The 23,173-nt window shown below is 43.0% G+C and overlaps 1 protein-coding gene and 1 long non-coding RNA gene across 3 annotated transcripts in view; one reads left to right on the forward strand and one right to left on the reverse strand.

Moving 5' to 3' along the window:
* LOC127003516 (uncharacterized) overlaps positions 1-3,264 on the forward strand; it is a 66,497-nt gene extending 63,233 nt beyond the window's left edge. For both annotated transcript variants that reach the window (XR_007757111.1, XR_007757110.1), the window contains exon 4: positions 2,922-3,264. This is a non-coding gene — a long non-coding RNA (uncharacterized LOC127003516). The remainder of the gene's footprint in view (positions 1-2,921) is intronic.
* On the reverse strand, positions 1,958-21,428 carry LOC127003514 (uncharacterized). The gene is made up of 7 exons (XM_050870324.1): positions 21,259-21,428; positions 7,869-8,081; positions 7,000-7,153; positions 6,650-6,728; positions 6,175-6,270; positions 3,282-3,454; positions 1,958-2,204 (listed from the first exon to the last, which is right to left on the reverse strand). Exons 1-7 carry the CDS (start codon positions 21,304-21,306, stop codon positions 2,089-2,091), a joined length of 879 nt encoding a protein of 292 aa, XP_050726281.1. The 5' UTR covers positions 21,307-21,428; the 3' UTR covers positions 1,958-2,088.
* Positions 21,429-23,173: the final 1,745 nt, after the last annotated feature.

The raw sequence follows: 23,173 nt of genomic DNA on the forward strand, positions 1-23,173 counted from the left end.
ATCACCTCTGACTTCTCCATCATTTCATTCTCTTTTCTCTCTTTTATTTCCTTCCTCTAAGCTCCTCCTCCTATTCTCTCCATTCATTGTCCCTCCCTCTCTCTATTCATCTCCTTTCCTCTCCAAGTACTTCAACTCAGTCTCTTCCTCTCTCCATTCCTTCATCCTCTCCTTTCCCACATAGAATAATTCATCTAATAATCTGTATATGCTCTTTTCAGTATAGGTTTTCGTGCTCTACAGTCTTCCAAATATGTCGAGGCCGGTTTGGCGAAGGCTCCCACGGGTCCATTTCTCCCCCATGCTCTGCCACACAGTCCCAACACCAATCTCTTCCTCTCATATGTAAGCTACAGGTAACATATTGGAGGAAAAAATAGGTGTTGGGAGTGTGTGGCAGAGAAGAGGGGAGAAACTGACCCGCGGGAGCCAACGCCAAAATGGACTCGACAATTTGGTTTCACTATCATCAAGTTGGAAGTAAAGTCTCATTAGTTAAGTTCATCATCATCGTGTATTTCTCAACACAGTCCCGTGATAGGAACATAACATGGCTTATATACAACAATTCATTCGTAGGTGTAATGCACAGACAGGTTTTCAAGAGTCTATTATAAATCTCTCTGGGTGTGGATATAAAACTAAGACTATGCCATAAAAAATACAGTGTAGCAGTACATTAAAATAGCATATTGTTCTCTTCCAGGCCGGGTCTTGAGCACCGTTGCCTGATTATCGCACTCAAAGCATCACATTTTCCGGCTTCTGACCCTTAACCCGGTAGCTGCGGCGATCATGTTTCTTAAAGGCCCCTCTAAGCGAGAAAAATGAGAAAAAAACATCACTCACGCCAACCGTTTCATAATATATATCGAAGCATTTGTGATCAGTTTATGCATCATCTGTTTTGGGGGGTATATATCGTGGCACAAATTTGGCCCGTCGCTGCTACACGGTAAAGCCACAAATTTGCCCCGTCGCTGCTACCAGGTTAAAGGTCCCTCTAAGCAAGAAAAATTAGAAAAAACATCACTCTTGCTAACCATTTTATAATATATATCAATGCATTTGTGATCAGTTTATGCATCATTTATTTTATCATGGCAAAAATTTGGCCCGTCGCTGATACCGGGTTAACTATTGCCAAAAAGCATCAGGAATTTACGATTTTGACGATAACTATAAATGAATCTAGTTATTGAGGCCCAGGAGACAGTTCTAGGGTCGGAAATCGGCAAATATAGGCGAGTAGGACAATCTGGCTTCACAGGTCTTGAGGCTCCAGTGGCCCCTCAGTCTAAGGAATCCCAGGTGAGGAGGTCTTCATGGACTGACTTGGTGTTTTGTTGCAGTTTTCAGTAGTATTTTCTTGGGTCATTTTTGTTTCCTTTCAGTTTTCCCAGCTTGGCCTCTTTGGTGTGGACGTGTGGCCCTCGGCAAACTCTTGGTCCCTCGGCTTTCATTTTATTTCATGTTAAAAGATTTTAAGTTGGTGTAATTTTTTGTTGGGATGGAAGGCCTCTGGTTCAGTCAAGGCCACATATATGAAGGCAAATGATGTCTTGTGTGTAAAATTAAGTATTTCCAGTTTAGATCATCTGAATATCAGCTCAGTCAAGTAAAGACCAGTAATTTTTGTATTGTGACCTTTACACATAATTACTACTCAATTATGAAAGCAACTTAATACTATGTTTGGGAAATTTGCTGCACAAACTCAGTACATCTTATGCTAGTGAATATTTTGGAAACATATAGATCATTATCCTAAGATGACTGATCAGGGACACTTTTCTAATACAGTTTGAATCTTAAGAAACAAGTTTTTCTTCACATGAACTCCCTGGTTTTCATATCTGAATATAACCTTCCATTGCAAAGTTATTTCATTTCTTACTTTTCATGCTTTAAAAAGTATATTCTCGGCTAACCTTTCCTATGGAGTCAAAAAATCAAGCAGAGTTACAATACTTTAATGTAGAATCTTTGCAGTACAATTCAGGACAACATAAATCTAAAACTAAAAATGTGTGGGAGCAGCAGCAGCGGGGAGACTCTGCTGCACGTTCAACAGACAGACACACACTCCTATTGGGGGACGAGGATCCTGTCGGGGCACAGCTCGGGGATCTCGGTGATGTACTCCACGGTGGCGACGGACGAGTAGTCTTTGTCGGGATGCACCACTGCTCCTCTGTTGTCATCTGTAAGGGAGGCAGGACCAGGGTTGCCACATTACTGTACTCACCACACTGGATTTTCCTATCTCTAACGTGTAACGATTATAAAAAAAACTCTATAATTAACATTTTTAGCAATAACTAGAAATGGGTATCGTTATTTTTATGGGTGCGACGGTTTTTAGTCTGAAATAGGTGAATATAAGAAGCAGAGTACGACAATCTGGCAACGTTGGGCAGGACATGAGGAAGGAGCAGACACGAGGGACAGTTTGTATTTGAAGGGCTTGTTGATTTGTACACACGCAGTGGGGACTTTGTACAGTGCTCATCAAAAAAGGACCTGACCTACCATACATTAACAACTAAAACAATACCCTCATCATTCTTTTGGGTTTGTTCTAGTGTATTGTGCTGGTTCTGGGCTGTTTTTGTGCCCCCGTCCCTACCTCAAATGAGTCCTAGCTAGTCTCTCCCCAACCCTAAGGCGCACCACGCACTTGAACCACAGCACTGAGTATGACATGTTTTCCGGTTGCCTCAAGAATAGATTCAGACCCCTTCCTCCATCCTCTGACCCAACTCCAAGGCACACACGCACTCGAACCACAGCACTGAGTATGACATGTTTTCCGGTTGCCCTAAGGATAGATTCAGACCCCTTCCTCCATCCTCTGACCCTATTAGTTATATTCTCCTTGTTTCCATTGTATATTTTTTTGAGACCACCTCTCTTTTCAGTCTCTATGCAGTGGTGAAGATGGAAGGGAAAACAGACCAAATGGAAGACTGAAGAAGACCTGGAGACAGTGAGTGGAGGGAGACATGAGAAAGACGAACATCAAGGAGAGGAAAGTATAGGATAGTCAAGAGTGGGAGAATCATAGCCGGATAAGGATGGTAAATGAGAAGATGAAGACAACTGTACCCTACCCCACTGAGCAGCCTTCCACTCACCAATGAACTTAACAATGTATCCCATGTATCTGTCAAGAGTGGGAGAGACTCATAGCCGGCCCAGACCCATAAGGAAAAATAAGGATGCTAAATGAGAAGACGATGACGACTGTACCCTACCCCACTGAGCAGCCTTCCACTTACCGATGAACTTGTCAATGTATCCCATGTATCTGTCTTCGCCAAGGTACTTAAGGAGGGAGACGTGAGGGATCCTGAGCTCCGTGGGGATGAAGAAGGCGGTGGTGGGGGCGGTGCGCTGCTGGGCCCTCAGGATGGGCTCCAGCTCGGAGAATGGAGACACCTCATCGCTAAAACTGGAATAGGTGAGTGTTGATAAGATTTTTATAGAAGTATTGCATTATGTTGTTGATGGCTATAATACACTGCAGCAGCAAATACAACAAATGTTCAGTCTACTTTGTTGATGCTATAAAATAATCTGTGCATACTGAGATACAAATTAGATAGAATATTGAATATCTATCATTATTCATTCTATTATATCTATTGCATTAGATAGTAAAGACAAACTATACTGTTTGAAGATACCCTAAACTTAACCTAACCTAACAAAACCCCAAACAGTTACTATAGGTCTTGACTCAGAAAATTCATATATGCTTCCTTACTAATGAGACTTTCTATACAACAAAGTGAGGTCATTCTTTGTTGATTTATGCCATAAGGTGCCAGCTATCATATGTCTGAAGATACCCTAAACTTAACCTAACAAAACCCCAAACAGTTACTATAGGTCTTGACTCAGAAAATTCATATATGCTTCCTTACTAATGAGACTTTCTATACAACAAAGTGAGGTCATTCTTTGTGATTTATACCATAAGGTGTTGACCATCATGTGTTTGAAGATACCCTAAACTTAAGCTAACAAAACACCAAACAGTTACTGCAGGTCTTGATTCAGAAAATTTTTATATGCTTCCTTACTAATGAGGCTTTCTATACAACAAAGTGAGGTCATTCTTTGTTGATCTATACCATAAGGTGCTGGCTATCATGTGTTTGAAGATACCCTAAACTTAACCTAACAAAACACCAAACAGTTACTATAGGTCTTGACTCAGAAAATTCATATATGCTTCCTTACTAATGAGACTTTCTATACAACTAAGTCAGGTCATTCTTTGTTGATTTATACCATAAGGTGCTGGCTATCATGTGTTTGAAGATACCCTAAACTTAACCTAACAAAACCCCAAACAGTTACTATAAGTCTTGACTCAGAAACTTAATATATGCTTCCTTACTAATGAGACTTTCTATACAACAAAGTGAGGTCATTCTTTGTTGATTTATACCATAAGGTGCTGGCTATCATGTGTTTGAAGATACCCTAAACTTAACCTAACAAAACCCCAAACAGTTACTATAGGTCTTGACTCAGAAACTTAATATATGCTTCCTTACTAATGAGACTTTCTATACAACAAAGTGAGGTCATTCTTTGTTGATTTATACCATAAGGTGCTGGCTATCATGTGTTTGAAGATACCCTAAACTTAACCTAACAAAACACCAAACAGTTACTCTAGGTCTTGACTCAGAAAATTCATATATCCTTCCTTACTAATGAGACTTTCTATACAATAAAGTGAGGTCATTCTTTGTTGATTTATACCATAAGGTGCTGGCTATCATGTGTTTGAAGATACCCTAAACTTAACCTAACAAAACACCAAACAGTTACTCTAGGTCTTGACTCAGAAAATTCATATATGCTTCCTTACTAATGAAACTTTCTATACAACAAAGTCAGGTCATTCTTTGTTGATTTATACCATAAGGTGCTGGCTATCATGTGTTTGAAGATACCCTAAACTTAACCTAACAAAACTCCAAACAGTTACTCTAGGTCTTGACTCAGAAAATTCATATATGCTTCCTTACTAATGAGACTTTCTATACAACAAAGTGATGTCATTCTTTGTTGATTTATACCATATGGTGCTGGCTATCATGTGTTTGAAGATACCCTAAACTTAACCTAACAAAACCCCAAACAGTTACTATAGGTCTCAACTCAGAAAATTTATATATGCTTCCTTACTAATGAGACTTTCTATACAACTAAGTCAGGTCATTCTTTATTGATTTATACCAAAAGGTGCTAGCTATCATGTGTTTGAAGATACCCTAAACTTAACCTAACAAAACCCGAAACAGTTACTATAGGTCTTGACTCAGAAAATTCATATATGCTTCCTTACTAATAAGACTTTCTATACAACTAAGTCAGGTCATTCTTTATTGATTTATACCATAAGGTGCTGGCTATCATGTGTTTAAAGATACCCTAAACTTAACCACCACCCTCGCAGACGTGACACAACCCCTGCCTGACACCCGATACCCACTCCATGCTGGGTGGACAGGAGCACAAGTGAAGCAAGATTGAGCTCAGTACCTTTCAATCTCCACTCTGCCCAAGGATCGAACCCAGGATCTCTCAGTTGTTAAGCGAGCATGCTAACCCCTGCACCACGAAGCACGTAAGAGATTTTATCCACAGAGAGAATGAAACAGTACACGAGGCAGCCTGGCAATGAGGTTCTTGGATAAATCACTTGTCCTACTAAATTACTCTTGCCCTCAAAATCACTCACCCTGCTAAAACCTTTCCTGCTAAATCTTTCTACTCCTGCGAAGTTACTCGTGTCCTGCTAAATCACTCACCCTGCTAATAGTTTTCCTGCTAAATCACTCGTCCTGCTAATAGTTTTCCTGCTAAATTACTCTACTTCTCCTGCAAAGTTACTCGTGTCCTGCTAAATCACTCATCCTGCTAATAGTTTTCCTGCTAAATTACTCTACTCTTCCTGCAAAGTTACTCATGTCCTGCTAAATCACTCACCCTAATACTTTTCCTGCTAAATCATTCTACTCTTCCTGCAAAGTTACTCATGTCTTGCTAAATCACTCACCCTAATACTTTTCCTGCTAAATCATTCTACTCTTCCTCCTAAGTTACCCGCCCTGCTACAATACTCTCCCCGCTTTCCCTGTGTGGCCTCACCTGTGTAGGAACATTGCTGGGGCTCTGCAGGGCGAGGTGAGGGCAAACTTCTGTGCTTCGTAAATACTCGAGAGGTCCCCGTGCTTCACATACAACCTGTGCGGAGGGAACATCCATCAGCTCACAAATACAAGCAACAAAATAAAGAATGCAGTAAAATATTTAGCCTCTACATCATTTTACTCTTGTTTGTAGTAGAAAGTTGGCACCAAATGTATTTATTATCTACTTGTTTACATTATCTTTAGTTTGTGACCTCGAGTGAAACAAACTGTATGATGGGACAGAAAAGACATAAGGTAACAAATATTGCACTAAAACAAATCCCTTTCTTATGGTATTGTTTTCAGTGTTGTTCCCTTTTAAAAGAAGCTCGTAGCAGGCAACTGACACCAAACATTTATTACTTATTCATATAGCAGTACATAATTTGAGTTTGCGACAATGGCAGACACACAGAAAGGTAATCACTCACTTGACTAAAGACTTGGCCAGCCCTCGGTACCTGGGACTCACTGCGTTCTCCACCCCGGCCTCCATGCCAGAACAATTTGCTGCAAGAATAATCATCGGTTAGATTAAATACTTTTGTGATGTTTCGCCCGTTTCTCTCTGATGTTAGAATGCGATTTACTTTAATACAACTGCCTTATTTCCTGGCACCACATGTTGAATTCATAACTTTATATTCAACATCATCATCATCTTTTCATTTATCATCCGTTTTCACTTTTCCTGAGCAGTTGGACTTCCTAGAGCTGCCAAATATAAAGATTTCCTAATGCTGTCAAATAAAGACCTAAGCTGTCCTATACCCATACTTACTGAAGCTGTCGAATATCTGGTGGCTAATTTTGACCTGTGAGTCCTGTGCCCCCATCAGGACACGCATGGTGAGGTAGCCACCCACGCTGAGCCCATGCACGATGACCTTGGAGTCCCGCTTGTCCAGGAAGTCCAGCACACGATTCGCTGTGACCTGCCGAAGCAAAAGAAATTAATACACCTGTCCAATGTAAGAATTATCAGCCCGGTAGCAGCAACAGGGCAAATTTGTGGCTTTACCATGTACCAGCGACAGGCCATATTTTTACCATGATATAAACACCCTAAAATAAATGATGCATAAACTGATCACAAATCCGTTGAAATATATTATGAAATGGTGATGATTTTTTCTCTTTTTTTTCGCTTAGAGTGGCCTTTGAGAAACATGATCCCCGCAGCTACCGGGTTAAAACACTCATCCACTGCAAAATAATTAATGTACCTGACCTGCAATACATTTAATACAGCTATCCAAAGCAAAACAAATGATTATTACACCTGTTCCAATGTAAGAATTATAAAAACACCTGTCTGCTGCAAAATAATTAATGTATACCTGTAGAGGAATACATTTAATAAACTTGTCCAATGCAAAACAATAAGAAATAAGAGAAAAAAAAACGAAAAAGGGAAAGAAGGATGAAGATAAAAAAATGAGAAAGCGAAAGATCAAGAAAAAAAAGAGAAAGGAGAAACGAGAAAGTGGGAGATAAGAGATTGAAAGATAGAGAGATAAGGCGAGAGAACAAAAAAGGAGAGAAAAAAAGAGAAGAGAAAGAAGAGAAGGAGAAGAGGAAGAGAATAAAAAGAGAAGTAGAGAAGAAAAGAGAAGAGGAGAGGAAAGAGACCCCCCTCCCCCGCCTCACCTCCGCGCCGGTCCTGGGAGCGAGGAGGTCCCTGACGGAGGTGGTGACGTAGAGCACATCGTGGCCGCGGCGTGTCCAGCACTTGGCGTACTTGTGGGCGTGCTTCTGCTTGGCACCCAGCCACGTGAAGAGTGTCACTATCTCGCCGGGGGGGCTGCCCTGCGCTGGCACCTCCCGCCGGTACAACTTGGCATTCTTGAAGCACTCCACCACCTGCAGCGAGACGGGAGGAGTGAGGTAGGGTGTGGGTGGGTGTGTATGGGTGGGGTGAGGGGGATGGGTTAGACCGTTAGAGAGGCGTGTATGGGGTTAAGGAGAGGAGGGGATGTGATCATGTGTGTGTGGTGGGGACTGGGGAGAGGGGGGGAAAGTGAGTGAGGTAGGGTGTGCGTGGGGGTAGGGACAGGCTGGGTGTCGTGTGTATGGGTGGGGTGATGGGGTTGGGTTTGAGGGAGACGTGTATGGGGTTAGGGAGAGAAGGGGATGTGTGTGATGGGGAAGGGGGGAAGTGTAGTGGGGGGGATGGGGACTCTCTGAAACTCTTTATTATGCTTGCAGAAGAAGATATGTAACGGGTATGTTGGGGGAATGCGGGAGGGGAAGGGGAACGTGTCTTGAGTGGGGTGTTGAGGGGGGGAAGGGATGAAGAGGAGGAAACTGAGGTGGGGAGAGATGGGAGTGTATGTAGGGGAAGGCATGGGTGAATATGTAAGGGGGGATGGCATGGGTGAGTATGTAGGGGGATGGCATGGGTGAGTTTCTCGATAAAATGGTTAGATTAAAAATGACCAGCTAAAACGTTACATGGCCTAGCGGGAATGTGGTGTGCTTTTTCTGTTCCTTCCAAGCATAAAATCTACACACCAGACAGTTATGTAAGTTTACCCTGAATGGTGTGTGTGTGTGTGTGTGTGTGTGTGTGTGTGTGTGTGTGTGTGTGTGTGTGTGTGTGTGTGTGTGTAGTCTGCCCGGAAACAGCCACCACAGCCCCTGCCCCGCTGTTGGGTGAGAGAAACATCCTGTGATACATCCGCGCCAAGACGTATCACTACCACTAGCATCATCACCATCACCACCACCACCACCACCAATAACAACTCTACTAACATTTAATTACCACCACTTGCATAACCACCACCACCACTAGCATCATCACTATCACCACCACCAATAACAACTCTACTAACATTACCACCACCATTACCACTATCATCACCATCACCACTAACATCACTATCACCACCACCAATAACAACTCTACTAACATTACCATCACTAGCATAACCACCGCCACCACCATCACTCACCCACTTACCCAAATACCCCTTACCCTACCTGTACCTTTTGCCCATCCCTCTATCCCTCCCATTCCTTTTATACTCTACTTATGGCTCCCTTCTTCCCTTCTGCTCCAATATTCCTCCCTCTCCCTGCTTCTTTTCCAATGTAGTGCAGCTCTTTATCTCTCCCTTCCTCTTATATCTTTCTCCCTCGCTTCCTTCCTTTCAGAGATACGCCAGTCCTCGTCGACAGACCAACTTGGTCGGCTAGATTTCGATCGCCGATAGAGTCGGTCTGTCGGATCCCTGCTACGGGCCGCCTTTGGCAAAGGCCCGTGCTCCCTCGTGCAAGAGGGAGAAATCTCTCCCCCCCCCTTCCTTTCTGCTTCTATCCTATCTGTTTCCCTCCCATGCCCCCTTCCCTTCCTCTTACTTCACTTTCCCTCGCCCTAAACTTTTCCACCTCCTCCCTTCCTTTCTCTTTTCTCATGAACGGTTAACACAACGACACACACACACACACACACACGTCATGCACAGGAAACATACATACATTCCTTCAAACAATGGATGCAAACAAACTCGACACATTAATCAGGCCGTCGTTTCCTGTGCAGTTCTTTACCGACTTTGAGGATTGATAAGATAAGGATGGAGGTCGACACGAGACATCTAACCTTACAAAACCTACCCTTATATTTTTGGGACCTTTTAATAGCTTAGCAGTCCCTCACAAGACTCCATAAGCTAAACAAAGATATCTATTCTCACCTAACGTAACCATGCAAGTCCACCCTGACCTTATCGAAGACGAAAACGAGAGATAGCAAACAACGAACTGAAAAGTAGGAGTTTAGGAGAATAAGGGAGTGGGATGAATAGGCTTAACTTAAATATTGAGGGAGTGGAAAGGCCAGGCAAGGAGTGGAGAAATTAAGGGAGTGCTGAGAATGAGAGGGTGGAGTTGGGGGAGGAGAGGAGATAGGGAGGAAAGGGAAACTGGTATGAGGCGGAGGAGGGAGGACAATGAGGAGATGGAGGGAGGAAAGGGAAGCATTAGATTATGAGAAGGGGAGGAATGAGGAAAACTGGCATGAGGGTGTGATGGTGGGGAGGAGAGAGGAGTGTAGAAGGAGGAAAGAGGGGAGAGAGGGAGCGGTAGAGTCATGAAGGTGGAGGAGGTGGAGGAAAGAAAAGGAAGAGGAAGAGGCGGAGAAAAGAAAAGAGGAGGAAGTGGAGGAAAGAAAAGGAAGAGGAGGTGGAGGAAAGAAAAGAAAGAGGAAGAGGTGGAGGAAAGGAAGGGAAGAGGAGGAGATGGAGGAAAGAAAGGGAAGGGATCGAAGGAGGAGGAGGAAAGAAAGGGAAGGGAAGGAGGTGGAGGAAAGAGAGGGAAGGGAAGGAGGAGGAGGTGGAGGAAAGAGAAGGAGGTGGAGGAAAGAAAGGGAAGGGAAGAAGGTAGAGGAAAGAAAGGGAAGAGGAGGAGGAGGTGGGGAGGAAAGTGAAGTGAGGGAGGGAGGGAAGGAGACATGAGTGCGTGCAAGATTCATGAGCTCAGTGGCCCGAGGTGATCAATGTTCCGTGACGTCATTTGACCGACATAGGCGCCGCTTCCCCCTCCGCCTCCTCGTCCTCTTCCTTCCATGATCCAATATTGACAGGATCGAATTCCATGGTAAGGGGATTGAATACTACTCTTGTGCGGTCAATAGAGTTCGTGGTCTTTTTTTTTTTTTTTTGAGGATTGAGTAGTTTAGGTTGTATAGTTTTGTGGGTTTGAGTTTGTTTAGTGTTATTTTCTATTGCTATTATTTTTATTGTTGTTTTTGTATTTAAATGATTGTTTATGTTGATTATAGATGACTGGGAATTACTTATAAAGGTGCTGGAACCGAAGTGACATTATAAGTGAAGTGATATACATACAAATATTGACATCACCACCATCATCACCTCGACCCACACCACTGTAATCATCACCACCTCGCCCTCCTCCTCCTAATCTTCTTCTTCCTCCTCCTCCTCCTCCTCTTCCTCCACCAGCACATTGAACATTATAAACAGACATGACATCACCACCATCATCACCTCGACCTACACCACAATAATCATCACCACCATCACCACCATGCCTTCCTCCTTCCTCCACCAGCACATTGGACATTATAAACACACATGACATCACCACCACCACCACCACCGACCTACACCACTGTAATCACCACCACCACCTCCTCCACCTCCCCGAAGCCATGAAGGTCACGCCGAACCAAACCACCTGTCGACCACCACCACCACCGCCGCCGCCCGGAGTCTTCCCTTTAATTCGACGTCAAATATCGAAGATCAATACTGGCAAGCAACACACACACACACACACACACACACACACACACACACACACGGCCTCCTTGATGATGACGATGACTTCTACTACTACTACTACTACTACTCCTATCTATCTATCTATCTATCTTTCTAATAATAATGTAATAGTAATAAAAATAATAATAAGTTTGTTTTTGCAGTGTGTGTGTGTGTGTGTGTGTGTGTGTGTGTGTCACGAGTTTTCTGTGAGTCATGGTTCACTAGAATTACACACACACACACACACACACACACACACACACACACACACATTCTCGTGACTGACCGCTAAGTACTTAAAAGTGACTCCTCCTCTTCCTCCTCCATTCTTCTCTTATTTCTAAATATTCACTTCTATTCTTCTTCTTCCATATTTTTCTTTTCTTTCACTTCCTCACCTTTCATCAGTTATTCATCCTCTTCCTTTCTTTCCCTTCTAAATCTTTCGTCCCCTTTCTTCTACCCGTTCTTAATCTTCCGCCCTTTTCTTCTTCCCACCCCTTTTCTCTCACTTATCGGCAGCTTAAAACTTGTCTCCTCCACCACCTCCAGAAGCTTAACCGACCCTCAAGTTTGCACTTCAAAGCTTTCACACACACACACACACACACACACACACACACACACACATTAAAGGGACTAAAATGAATGCAATATAAACGTTATACAGAGGAGGACGTTAGGAAAGGCCTTAGAGAGAGAGAGAGAGAGAGGGAGGGAGGGGGGGAAGTGATGTATGAGTGAGTGAAATGAAGAGTGAAAGTGACGAATGACAGGTGACAGTCCGTAAGGTGACCCGCTAACACCTGGTGGGGAGGAGAGGGACAGGTGGTTGTGTCTTGAGGGGGGCTGTCATCACCTGTCCAAATGCCTCTTCACACCTGGTCGCCACTTCCACCCTTCATCACCATGCATTCATCTTTTTCATTCATTTTTTTCTTTTTCTTTCATCATCTTTCTAAATATTCCCTTCTTCTCGGAGGGATGAAGAGAACGAAGAAGGGGAGGGGATGGACGGATTAAGGGAAGGAAGGGAAGGGAGGGATTAAGAGAAGGAAAGGGATGAAAAGAAGAAGGGGATGGACGGGTGAAGGAAGGGAAGGGAAGGGAGGGATGAAGAGAACGAAGAAGGGGATGGACGGATGAAGGGAGGGAAGGGAAGGGGAGGGGCGGATGAAGAGAAGGAAAGGGATGAGAGGAGGAAGGGAATGGACGGGTGAAGGAAGGGAAGGGAAGGGGAGGGAGGGATGAAGAGATGGAAAGGGATGAGGGACGAGACGGATGTAGGTAGTGAAGGAGGAAGAGGAGGAGGAAAGGGATGAGAGGGATTGGGAAAGGGAGGAGGGAAAGGGAGGAAAGGGGAAGGTGGGGGTAATACCGTTTCAACACCTGTGGGAGAGGCAGAAATGGTAATGGGGGTGCTGACGTGGATAAACAACACCACCACAACCACCAGTCACCAACACTACCACCACCACCACCACCATCACTACCACCACCACACCAGTCACCATCACCATCATCACCACTACAACAACCACCACCATCACTACCACCGCAACCACCATCACTACCACCAAACCACCACCACCAGTCACCATCACTACCACCACCATCATTTATTACCAGACAATCTTATCTTAGAGACCAAGTAAAAAGGGTTCAAGTCGTCACTACAACAATGGTATCTAAGAATCAAAATATACATACATACACACATACATGCATACACACATACATACACATACAAACAAACAAGTGCAGTGAAATAACAATAACTTTGCTGTTTGTGAAAAAAAAATGTATTAGAGAGAGAGAGAGAGAGAGAGAGAGAGAGAGAGAGACACAGTTGTTAGCCCAATCACGTGATCCTGAAATGGGCAACAGCAGAGGCAAGGCGATGTGAACACGTGATATTCTCTCTCTCTCTCTCTCTCTCTCTCTGCCCGTATTGATCCACCTCCTCCCTCACACCCCTTCACTAACGCCCCCCCGCCTCCCCTCCCCCCACCACAAACTTTAAGCAAAAACAAACATACCTACACTTGAAACTGACCTCAATACACACCTACACTAATCTCCCATTGACCACTATGCACACACACTCCTTGACCTGACCCTATCATACACATACACTAGTCAACCTTAAGATACCCTAAATACACTCATAAACCACTAAACGACGTCAATGCATATCTACAGTAATTTTGGGTTGACCTTTATACATCTTTACTCGGCCTGAACCTTATGACCTAACTTTAAGAGACATCTACAGTTACCCAAGATAATTACCTTAAAATACGCCTAATTACCTTAAGACAGTTACCTTGGCACACCTGTAGTTACCTTAAGTTACGCCTAGTTATAAGACCGTTACCTTGACACACCTGTAGTTACCTCAAGACAGTTACCTTGAAACACCTATAGTTACCTCAACACACAGACGTTAATATTAAGAAAACCCAAATATACACTCATGCAACACATACCTACACTTGCAAAGACAAACTAATATATACTTCTGCACCTTGAATTAACGTGGATACACCTTCACAAACTTCAAGATACCTGGAGTGCAAATCTATACACCTGCAGTAACCGATCATCTAACAATCTTAATACTCACAAACAATATCTGATCTGGACACACACTCGAAGGTATTGGTCTAATGTTTAATCACCTGAATACACACACACACACACACACACACACACACACTTATCAAGCAGACACACTATAGCCCCCCCCCCCCCACCCACACACACACTTATCAAGCAGACACGCTATAGCCACACACACACACACACACACGCAACCTCAAAATGACCTATATACTTTTAAACTCCTCTCCCAGACACACTGAAGTACATTGCTATCCTTACCCGGGCCATTCAAAGACCTCAAACAACTGTCCCTTCCGACCCAACCCAACCAGACACGTGACCTACTTAAGGAATCCAATACTATGCTGATTGCTTGACTTTTTTTTTCTTTTAATAGAGGCATAAGAAGGAAAAATTAAGGTTAGTGTATAAATTAAGCCTAAAAATACCATTAAAACGTCGGATACTGAAAAGAAAGTGATGAAAATGTATGCATGAGAGAGAGAGAGAGAGAGAGAGAGAGAGAGAGAGAGAGAGAGAGAGAGCAAAAATCTAGTCCAGTTTAGTCAAGGAATGAATGGTTGCTTGACAGACAACCCCGAACACACACACACACACAAGTGCCTCGTGTCTGACAGCAACAGGTTGATAGCAAAGCAAGCACTAGCAGGCAAGGGGGGGAGGGGCAGGCAAGAGGTCAAGACGAGAGGAGGTGTTCCACTCACGATTACTTAAAGGTCAGATAGTGAGGGACATCATACGAGCGTGACCATGGCCTTACTTTCTTCCCTGCAAGATAAACATAGTAACACGTCTATCTTTGGCCTCTCGTTAACATACCTTACCTAATCTTGCCTTACCTTATCAAATCTGAACCTTACCCTTACCTAACCTTACTGAGCCTAACCCTTACCTTACCTAACCTTACTGAACCTTACCTAACCCTTACCCTAACCTTACCTAACCTTATTGAACTTTTCCTTATCTTTTTGTCTTTTCTAGTGTCTTTTTTGTTCCTCTTTTTTTTTCGGAGCGCGAGGCGAACACTCAACCACTGAGCCATTAATAGGGAAACACTAATTGAGATACGGACTGAGATTACAATAAGGGTGTGTATGACGTGTGCAAAGGAAGGAATATATATTTTTTCTATACATATTTTCACGCCTGTCTCACACACACACACACACACACACACACACACACACACACACGTAAAAAGCGATGGAAAGAATGATGATTAATGAGTAACTATATTGATTTAGTGTGCCAAGATGAATGTTTAGGTTTTTTTTACATACTTTTATCATAAAAAAAAATAATAATGACTGAGTAAAAAAAAGTCAAGGTCTTTCTATTTGTCTCCTAAAAAGTTAATAGGTAAATCTCTCCATTATCAAATTTCTAGGACGATTTACTTATCACGGGCTCCATTATAAGTAGTTAAGTATATAATGAACTGCTCCCTCTCCCTCTCTGTGCGTGTGTGAATGAACTCAAATTGGAAGGAATTGAGTGATGAAAGAAAGCAACCACACGACTAAACAAGAAAAATTGGGGTCTAAGAGGTCTCACACACACACACACACACACACACACACACGCACGCACGCATGCACGGGATCAAACCAGTTTCAATGTATTCGGGTGACAATGGTTGCGAGGATGAGGAAGAGGACGAAGAGGAAGAGAAGAAGAAGAAGAAGAAGGAGAAATGGGGACATGAGTGAATGGGAAGAAGAGTTAAGGGATTTTTTTTTTTTTTTTGAGGAAGAAGAAGAAGAAGAAGAAGAAGAGGAGGAGGAGAAATGGGGGCATGAGTGAATGGGGAAAAGATAATAAAGGGGATGTTTTCTTTATTATGTGGAAGAAAACAAAACAATAAGAAAACCAAGCAGAGGAAAGATAAGGTAGGGTAAGGTAAGGAAATGAGGGGAACACAAATAAATCAAAGGGGAAAGTAAAGAAAAGCAGAGTAAGGGAAAATAAACGAAAGTAAGAAGAATATTTCCTTGTCATATGTGTCAGTAAGGAAAGGGAGAAGTGGGGCGAGGAGGGAGGAAGAGTGAGAGGGGGAGGGAGGAATTAAGAGAGAGAGAGGGGAAGGAAGAAGAAATAGTAGGGAGAGGAAAGAGAGGGTGGAGAGAATTGGCTGTGTTTTAAGTGTCAGGAGGAGGAAGAGGAGGAGGAAGAAGAGATGTGACTAACAGGACTGATTTAGGAGTCTCTTCCGTCGTGTACTTCCCTGAATTGGTCGTTTCCGTGTGTGTGTGTGTGTGTGTGTGTGTGTGTGTGTGTGTGTGTACCTACGCCACATGTCACTCAAGCATGTCATTCACCACCACGACAGAATTACCTACGCACCACCCATTCCCCATCACCACCACCATCACGAGGAGGAGGAGCTAGGAGGAAGAGAAGAAATTTAATATCATGGTTTGGATAAGAATTTAGTTATGCCTCTTTTTATTTATTATTATTATCATTACTGTATTTGGAGAGAAAGATGTATGTGTGTACGTATGTTTGTTTGGTTATGGGATTAGATTCTGCATGTGGGAGGAAGAATTTGCGTTCCCTGATATTGTGAAGTGTAGGCCACTCGACCTCTTGCAGTCTCCCTGTGTTCTTATGTTCTTATGTTCAAGCAAAAACGAATATGAAGTATCCAAATGAAAGGAACACTACTACTATGAATAATAATAATAGGAAAAGAAAACAGCTCAGTAGAAGATGAAGAGACAAGAGAGGAAAGACTAGAACAGACTGACAACGTTAAAACAGAGAAGTACAAGATGAGAGCTAAAATTAGACCCTTCAGCAAGAAACTAATACAAGGAAAAGACGTTAAAGAAGAAAAACAAAACAACACCTACGAAAAAAAGAAAGTTAAAGACAAGAGAGGAAAGTTTACACCGGACTTACAACGATTAAATAGAGTAGTGCAAGATGAGAGCTAAAATTAGACCCTTCAGCAAGAAACTAATACAAGGAAAAGACGTTAAAGAAGAAGAAAAAAAAAAATCTACGAAAAAAGAAAGTTAAAAGATAATAAGAGGAAAGATTAGAACGGACTTGCAACATTTAAATAGAGTAGTACAAGATGAGAGCTAAAATTAGACCCTTCAGCAATATACTAAAATGAGCAAAACAACGTCAAAGAGAAGCCAAAACAGCAACTATGGAAAAAGAAAGCTGGAGACAAAAGGGAAAGATTAAAACAAACTTGCAACGCTTGAAACAGAGTAGCACAAGACTTGGCACTAAAATTAGACCCTTCAGCAAGATACTAAAACGAAGAAAACTACGTCAAGAAAACAAGAACTAGCATGAAAGAGGAACTAACCAATCTTCAGGCATAAACGAGAGATCTAAAAATAGCCTCTTACGAACCCAACAGGAATTGACTTGTGAAGATAAAAAGGAAACCACTGCCTATTATCATTATTATTATTTAGACGAAGGGCAACACTATTATAGGTACGACTTTTCCTGTTGTCAAGACCATCAACATACCACAAGAACCTTAAAATAGGACCACTACCTATTATTATTATCATATAGAGACGAAGGGCAACACTATTATAGGTACAACTTTCCCTATTGTCAAGACCATCAACATCACCACAAGAACCATTACAGAATCAAGAAAATGCCTCTTACGACTAGAAAGGAGGGAAGGAAGGAAGGAAGGTGAGGAATGAAGGACATATGAAAGAGTTAGAAAAGAAGATGGAAAGATGGAAAACAGAAGGAAAGATACAAATGGGGAAAAGAAAGAGAAAGGGAGAAACAAATAAAGAATAAAGAAAGGAAACAAAGAGATAAGAAAGAGGAAGAAGGAAAGACATTACATTCGAAGGAAGAGGAAGAAGGAAAGACAAGGAAAAAGAAACGAAGGAAGGGAGAAGAGACATAATGAATAAAATAAAGGAAGGAAAGACAAAGAAAATAAAAGAAACACGAAGGAAAGAAATTTTTTATTCCCACGAAACTTCATAGTAATTTCAAACCATTCAGTCTGGTGTGTGTGTGTGTGTGTGTGTCTCAGCTCCGGGAGGCGACGATGACCTTGAGTTGCATAGAATATATCACTGTTGCCAACCCCATATGCGCCCTACCCATCCCTTCCCTACCCATGACATTTCCACACCCTTTCCTTAACTACCTTACCTTAATATCTGTCTTGCTCTTTCCTACCCTACCCTTTCCCTATGCTCCCCTACCTATGACATTTCTCCACACCCTTTCCTTAACTAATCTGTCTTACTCTTTCCTACCCTACCCTTTCCCTACCTATGACATTTCCACACCCTTTCCTTAACTAACCTTACCTTTATATGTCTTAGTCTTTCATACATTACATCTTTCCTACCCTACCCATCCCTTACCTACCCATGACATCTTTACACCCTTTCCTTAACTAACCTTACCTTAATGTCTTACTCTTTCCAATCCTACCCTTCCCTTACCCATGACAGCCTCTCTACACTAACCATGACAACTCCCTTACCTTACCTTACTATCTGTCATCCTACCCATGTCTTACCTATTACTCCCTACCTTACCTTCCGATCATGGCATCTACACATCCTTACCTTACCTTATGATCTGGCACACTATTTCAAGCGCTACATTATTTTTTTCCTACCCTACCCATCCCTTACTCCCTATGACCATCTCTTAAGTAACTCAGCCTAACTTGTCCTACCTTACCTTACATTATTATTTGTCATGCGTAGTAATATATAACGAGATGGAGGCTGTGGTGTTAACTGGTATGGTGGAAGGCAGACGAGCAAGGGGAAGACAGATAGAGAAATTTATGGATGGTGTGACGAGTGGTACGTCGGTAAGGTAAGGTAGCTATACAGTACCTCTTCCCTACCTATTCCTCTACCCATGACCTAAAGCATTATCCTTCCCACGTTAAGCTTACATTATTCTCGGTCATGCGTAGCTATCCATTCCCTTACCCATCCCTTATCTATCCCTCCATACTCAAGTCAGATCCCTCTTCCCTACGTTGCCTAACCCATCCTATCCAGCCTTACCCTAACCTAACCAACCCGACATTACTCTCTTGCCATACTTAACCATACAACCCCCATTCCCTATCCTAACTTTTACCTATCATTCCCTACCCAAGCCTTACCGGTACCTCATCCCAGCGTTACCCAAGACATCACCATACCCAACCTTACCTTAACTTACCCTACATTCCCACCTTTCCCTCTGTCATACCAATACAGTCCCCATTCCCTACCTATGTCTTACCCTAATCCATGTCATCTCAACCCCTGGCTCACCCCTTCCCTTGCCTTCCCTACCCATCTTTCCCTTAACCATATAGCCTTCATTACCTTACCTTACCTTAAACCATATCTTAATCCCTGGCTCACCCCTTCCCTTACCTTACTACCCCTGAATCACCCCTTCCCTTATTTTCCCTACCTGTCCTTAATTAATACTCATAGTTATCATCTTTATCTTAACCTCAGCCATATCACAACCCGAAGCGAAATACTCTTAATCACCAATAGACTCTTGCTTATTAAAAATGGGTGATGTAATCGTGGGTTGACTCGTGTTACCTCTCTCTCTCTCTCTCTCTCTCTCTCTCTCTCTCTCTCTCTCTCTCTCTCTCTCTCTCAAGGGGGGCAAGCACACAAACGAGAAGGACGTGGTGAAATGAGAGAGAGAGAGAGAGAGAGAGAGAGAGAGAGAGAGAGAACAAACATCTTTCACAATATCAGGGAATGCAAATACACCCTCACATGCAGAATCTAATCCCATAACCAAACGATCATACGTACTTACAACATTCTCCCCAAATACAGTAATAATAATAATAATAAATAAATAAAAAGATGCATAGTAACTAAATTCTTAACCAAACAATGATATTAAATTTCTTCTCCTCCTCTTTCTCGATAGTCTGTCGTCACCAGCGAAAACAGGAGGAGGAGGAGGAAAAAGAAAATACCAGGAAGAGTTTAGTCATCAAATCACGTGTAGGCATCGATTCACAGGTATTTCTCTCTCTCTCTCTCTCTCTCTCTCTCTCTCTCTCTCTCTCTCTCTCTCTCTTCTAGGAACCGCAATTAGGTCATTCGGCTTTCCATATGTTTAAACGTGTGTGTGTGTGTGTGTGTGTGTGTGTGTGTGTGTGTGTGTGTAAAGATGGAGGGAAAACAAGCAGTAAAGAGGGAAGAAGGGAGGGAGGGGGGAGGGAGAGGAAGGGAAAGTAAGGGTATGGAACAGGGAAGGGAGAGGGGAGGGAAAGAGGAGGAGGAGGAGGAGGTACGAGTATTATAAAACTTTCTTTTTCTTAACTTATCTCGAATATGAATACAATACCTCTCTCTCTCTCTCTCTCTCTCTCTCTCTCTCTCTCTCTCTCTCTGTGTGTGTGTGTGATGAGTAAGCAGAGAAAAGTGTGATATTTACTGTGTGTGTGTGTGTGTGTGTGTGTGTGTGTGTGTGTGTGTGTGTGATGAGTATGCAGTGAAACGTGTGATATTTACTCTCTCTCTCTCTCTCTCTCTCTCTCTCTGCATCTCATGTCTCCACACTTTCACAAATGAATTACACACACACACCTACCTATATTCCTACGTTATATAAGACTTACTTAGAGAGAGAGAGAGAGAGAGAGAGAGAGAGAGAGAGAGAGAGAGAGAGAGAGAGACTTTTTCCTCCTTTCCTTTCAAACGATAAGGAAAAAAAAAACTACCAAATACGATAAAATATAATCAAGGAGAGTTTTGTCTAAAGTTTCCATTTCCTTCACCTCTCTCTCTCTCTACCGCCACGCCCTCTCTCCCTCCCTCCCTATAGCTGTTACCTCACACACATCCCTCTCTCCCTCCTCCTCTACCTCTCTCCCTCCTCCACCACCACATTCAACAGCTTGTATTCCCTCCCAGCCCTTTTCTGCTCTCTCCCTCCCTCCGTCACAAACACACATACACGTTACATAAACTACTCACAAACACAACCAAACACACTAAACGCCGTGGGAATAGGATCTGACAGGCAAGAAATGACACCAGCACATTCAAAACCTTTCAAAAAATTTCACTCTCACTCCCCCGTGGCTTTCATCTCTCTCCCCCGATGGAACATATGGCTCTACTCACACTGGGGGCACTTCTCCTCAGGGTCGAGACTGTGTTACTAGCGGCCATGGTCTTCGGGGTTGATATATTTAACTGGAGGCCTCACTGCTACACCGGCTAAGGCAGAAAGAGTATATTCCCGACCTCCTTCCCTGCACGAGGTGGGCGGCACACTGAGAGGATGAGGGTTGAGGGAGGAGAGTGAGGTGACGAGGTCTGAAAGGAAGGGGGGCAGAGGAGGGAGGACTGGGGAACTGGGGGAGCCCGTGGCGTGGTCTAGGGAGTGGTAGGAGGGTGATCCACTCTCCCAAAGCACTTATTACAGCATTACCACAAGGTTGGATGCATGAACCACGGCCTCCATCAATCACAAGGCCCTGAAATGTGGAGAGCATGTCGAGTGTGAAGCTTCTAACCACATACTTTGCTAGATTGAAAGGAAGAGGGCGATTGAGGGATTAGAGATATAGTGGGGTAAGGAAGTTTCGTACAGAGGTCATTACAGCATTAACATAAGGCTGAATACATAAAATACAGCCTCCATAAACCAATAACCCCTAAAATATCGAAGTTTTGTGGAATGGAAAGCTTTTAACCAGATACTTCGCTAGATCATAAGGAAGGGAGATGAAGATGGAATGAGGGTTACAGGGGTTATGAAGTCCCGTACAACACCTATCACAGCATTAACACAAGGATAAATACATAAACTACAGCCTCCATTAATATATAACTCCTAATATATCGAAGTTTTGTGGAATGGAAAGCTTTTTTAACACATACTTTCATAGATTGTAGGGACGGGCCGCGGAGAAGGGAGGGGGGTTGGGAGGGTGAGGAAGTCTCGTACAACACTCATTACAGCATGAAAATAAGGCTAAATACATGAACTACAGCCTACATCAAGCAATGAACCCTAAAATATCGACGTTTGGAGGATTATAAGCTTTTTAAACCCATACTTCTCTAGATCGTATGGAAGAGAGGAGAAGAAATTGAGGGTTAGGGGAGTTATGAAGTCTCGTACAGGAATGATTACTGCACAAATATAACGCTGGATACATAAACTACAACCTCCATTAAGCTCTAACCCCTAAAATATCGAGGTTTAGTGAAACATAAGCTTTTTAAACCCATACTTTCCTAGATCGGGCGAGCGGCAGACCGGGTGACGTCGCTGCCTGGCGCACGACTCATCCGCTTCAAGTTACATCTTTCCAAACTTCCCATTCCGCTCCCCTGACCTTATCCCTCCAACAAACATACCAAACACAAACTAAAGGACTCCAGGACACCGTCAATGACCAATACGTATCCTGCATATCCTTACATGAGCGATAAAAGAGCGAAAAAGAGAGACCGGCCGGCTGGGAGGGGTGGGGGGGATCCTGCGAGACATCCTATTTTTATGCAAGGGAATGGCAAGTGGATATTTTTATACGCCTGGTAACCGCGTCTGGGGCTTCCTTATGACTAAATGAACGGAAACTATTAAAATATAGACTCTAAACCACCCAATGGCACTTTAACACACCCTACACCTCGATAGAAGAAGAGGAAAATGAAGAAAGAGAAATGACAGCTCATACTCTTTACGCAAGGGAATGGCGAGTAGACATATTTACACGCCTGGTAATCGCGTCTGGGGCTTTTTTTATAACTAATTGAACGGAAAATATTAAAATCCAACCTCTCTACTTCCTAATCCCGCCCTAACACATTCTACCCCACGATAGTAGAAGAGGAAAATGAAGAAAAATAAATAAAAGCACGGTGTCTGTCCGTGCGTGGGTGTGTGGTTCAAGGCTCAGAGGGCATCTCCAACTTGTCTCAGCCCCCCCCCCCCTTTTTTTTTTACTCTCTCGTCATTCCCTGAGGCCTTAGCAACATCTGGGGGCGAGGAAGGGGTGAAGGGGGTAAGGGGTAAAGGTGCTCT

The sequence above is a fragment of the Eriocheir sinensis genome, chromosome 25 (genome assembly GCF_024679095.1).
Source record: "Eriocheir sinensis breed Jianghai 21 chromosome 25, ASM2467909v1, whole genome shotgun sequence".
Lineage (NCBI taxonomy): Eukaryota > Metazoa > Arthropoda > Malacostraca > Decapoda > Varunidae > Eriocheir > Eriocheir sinensis.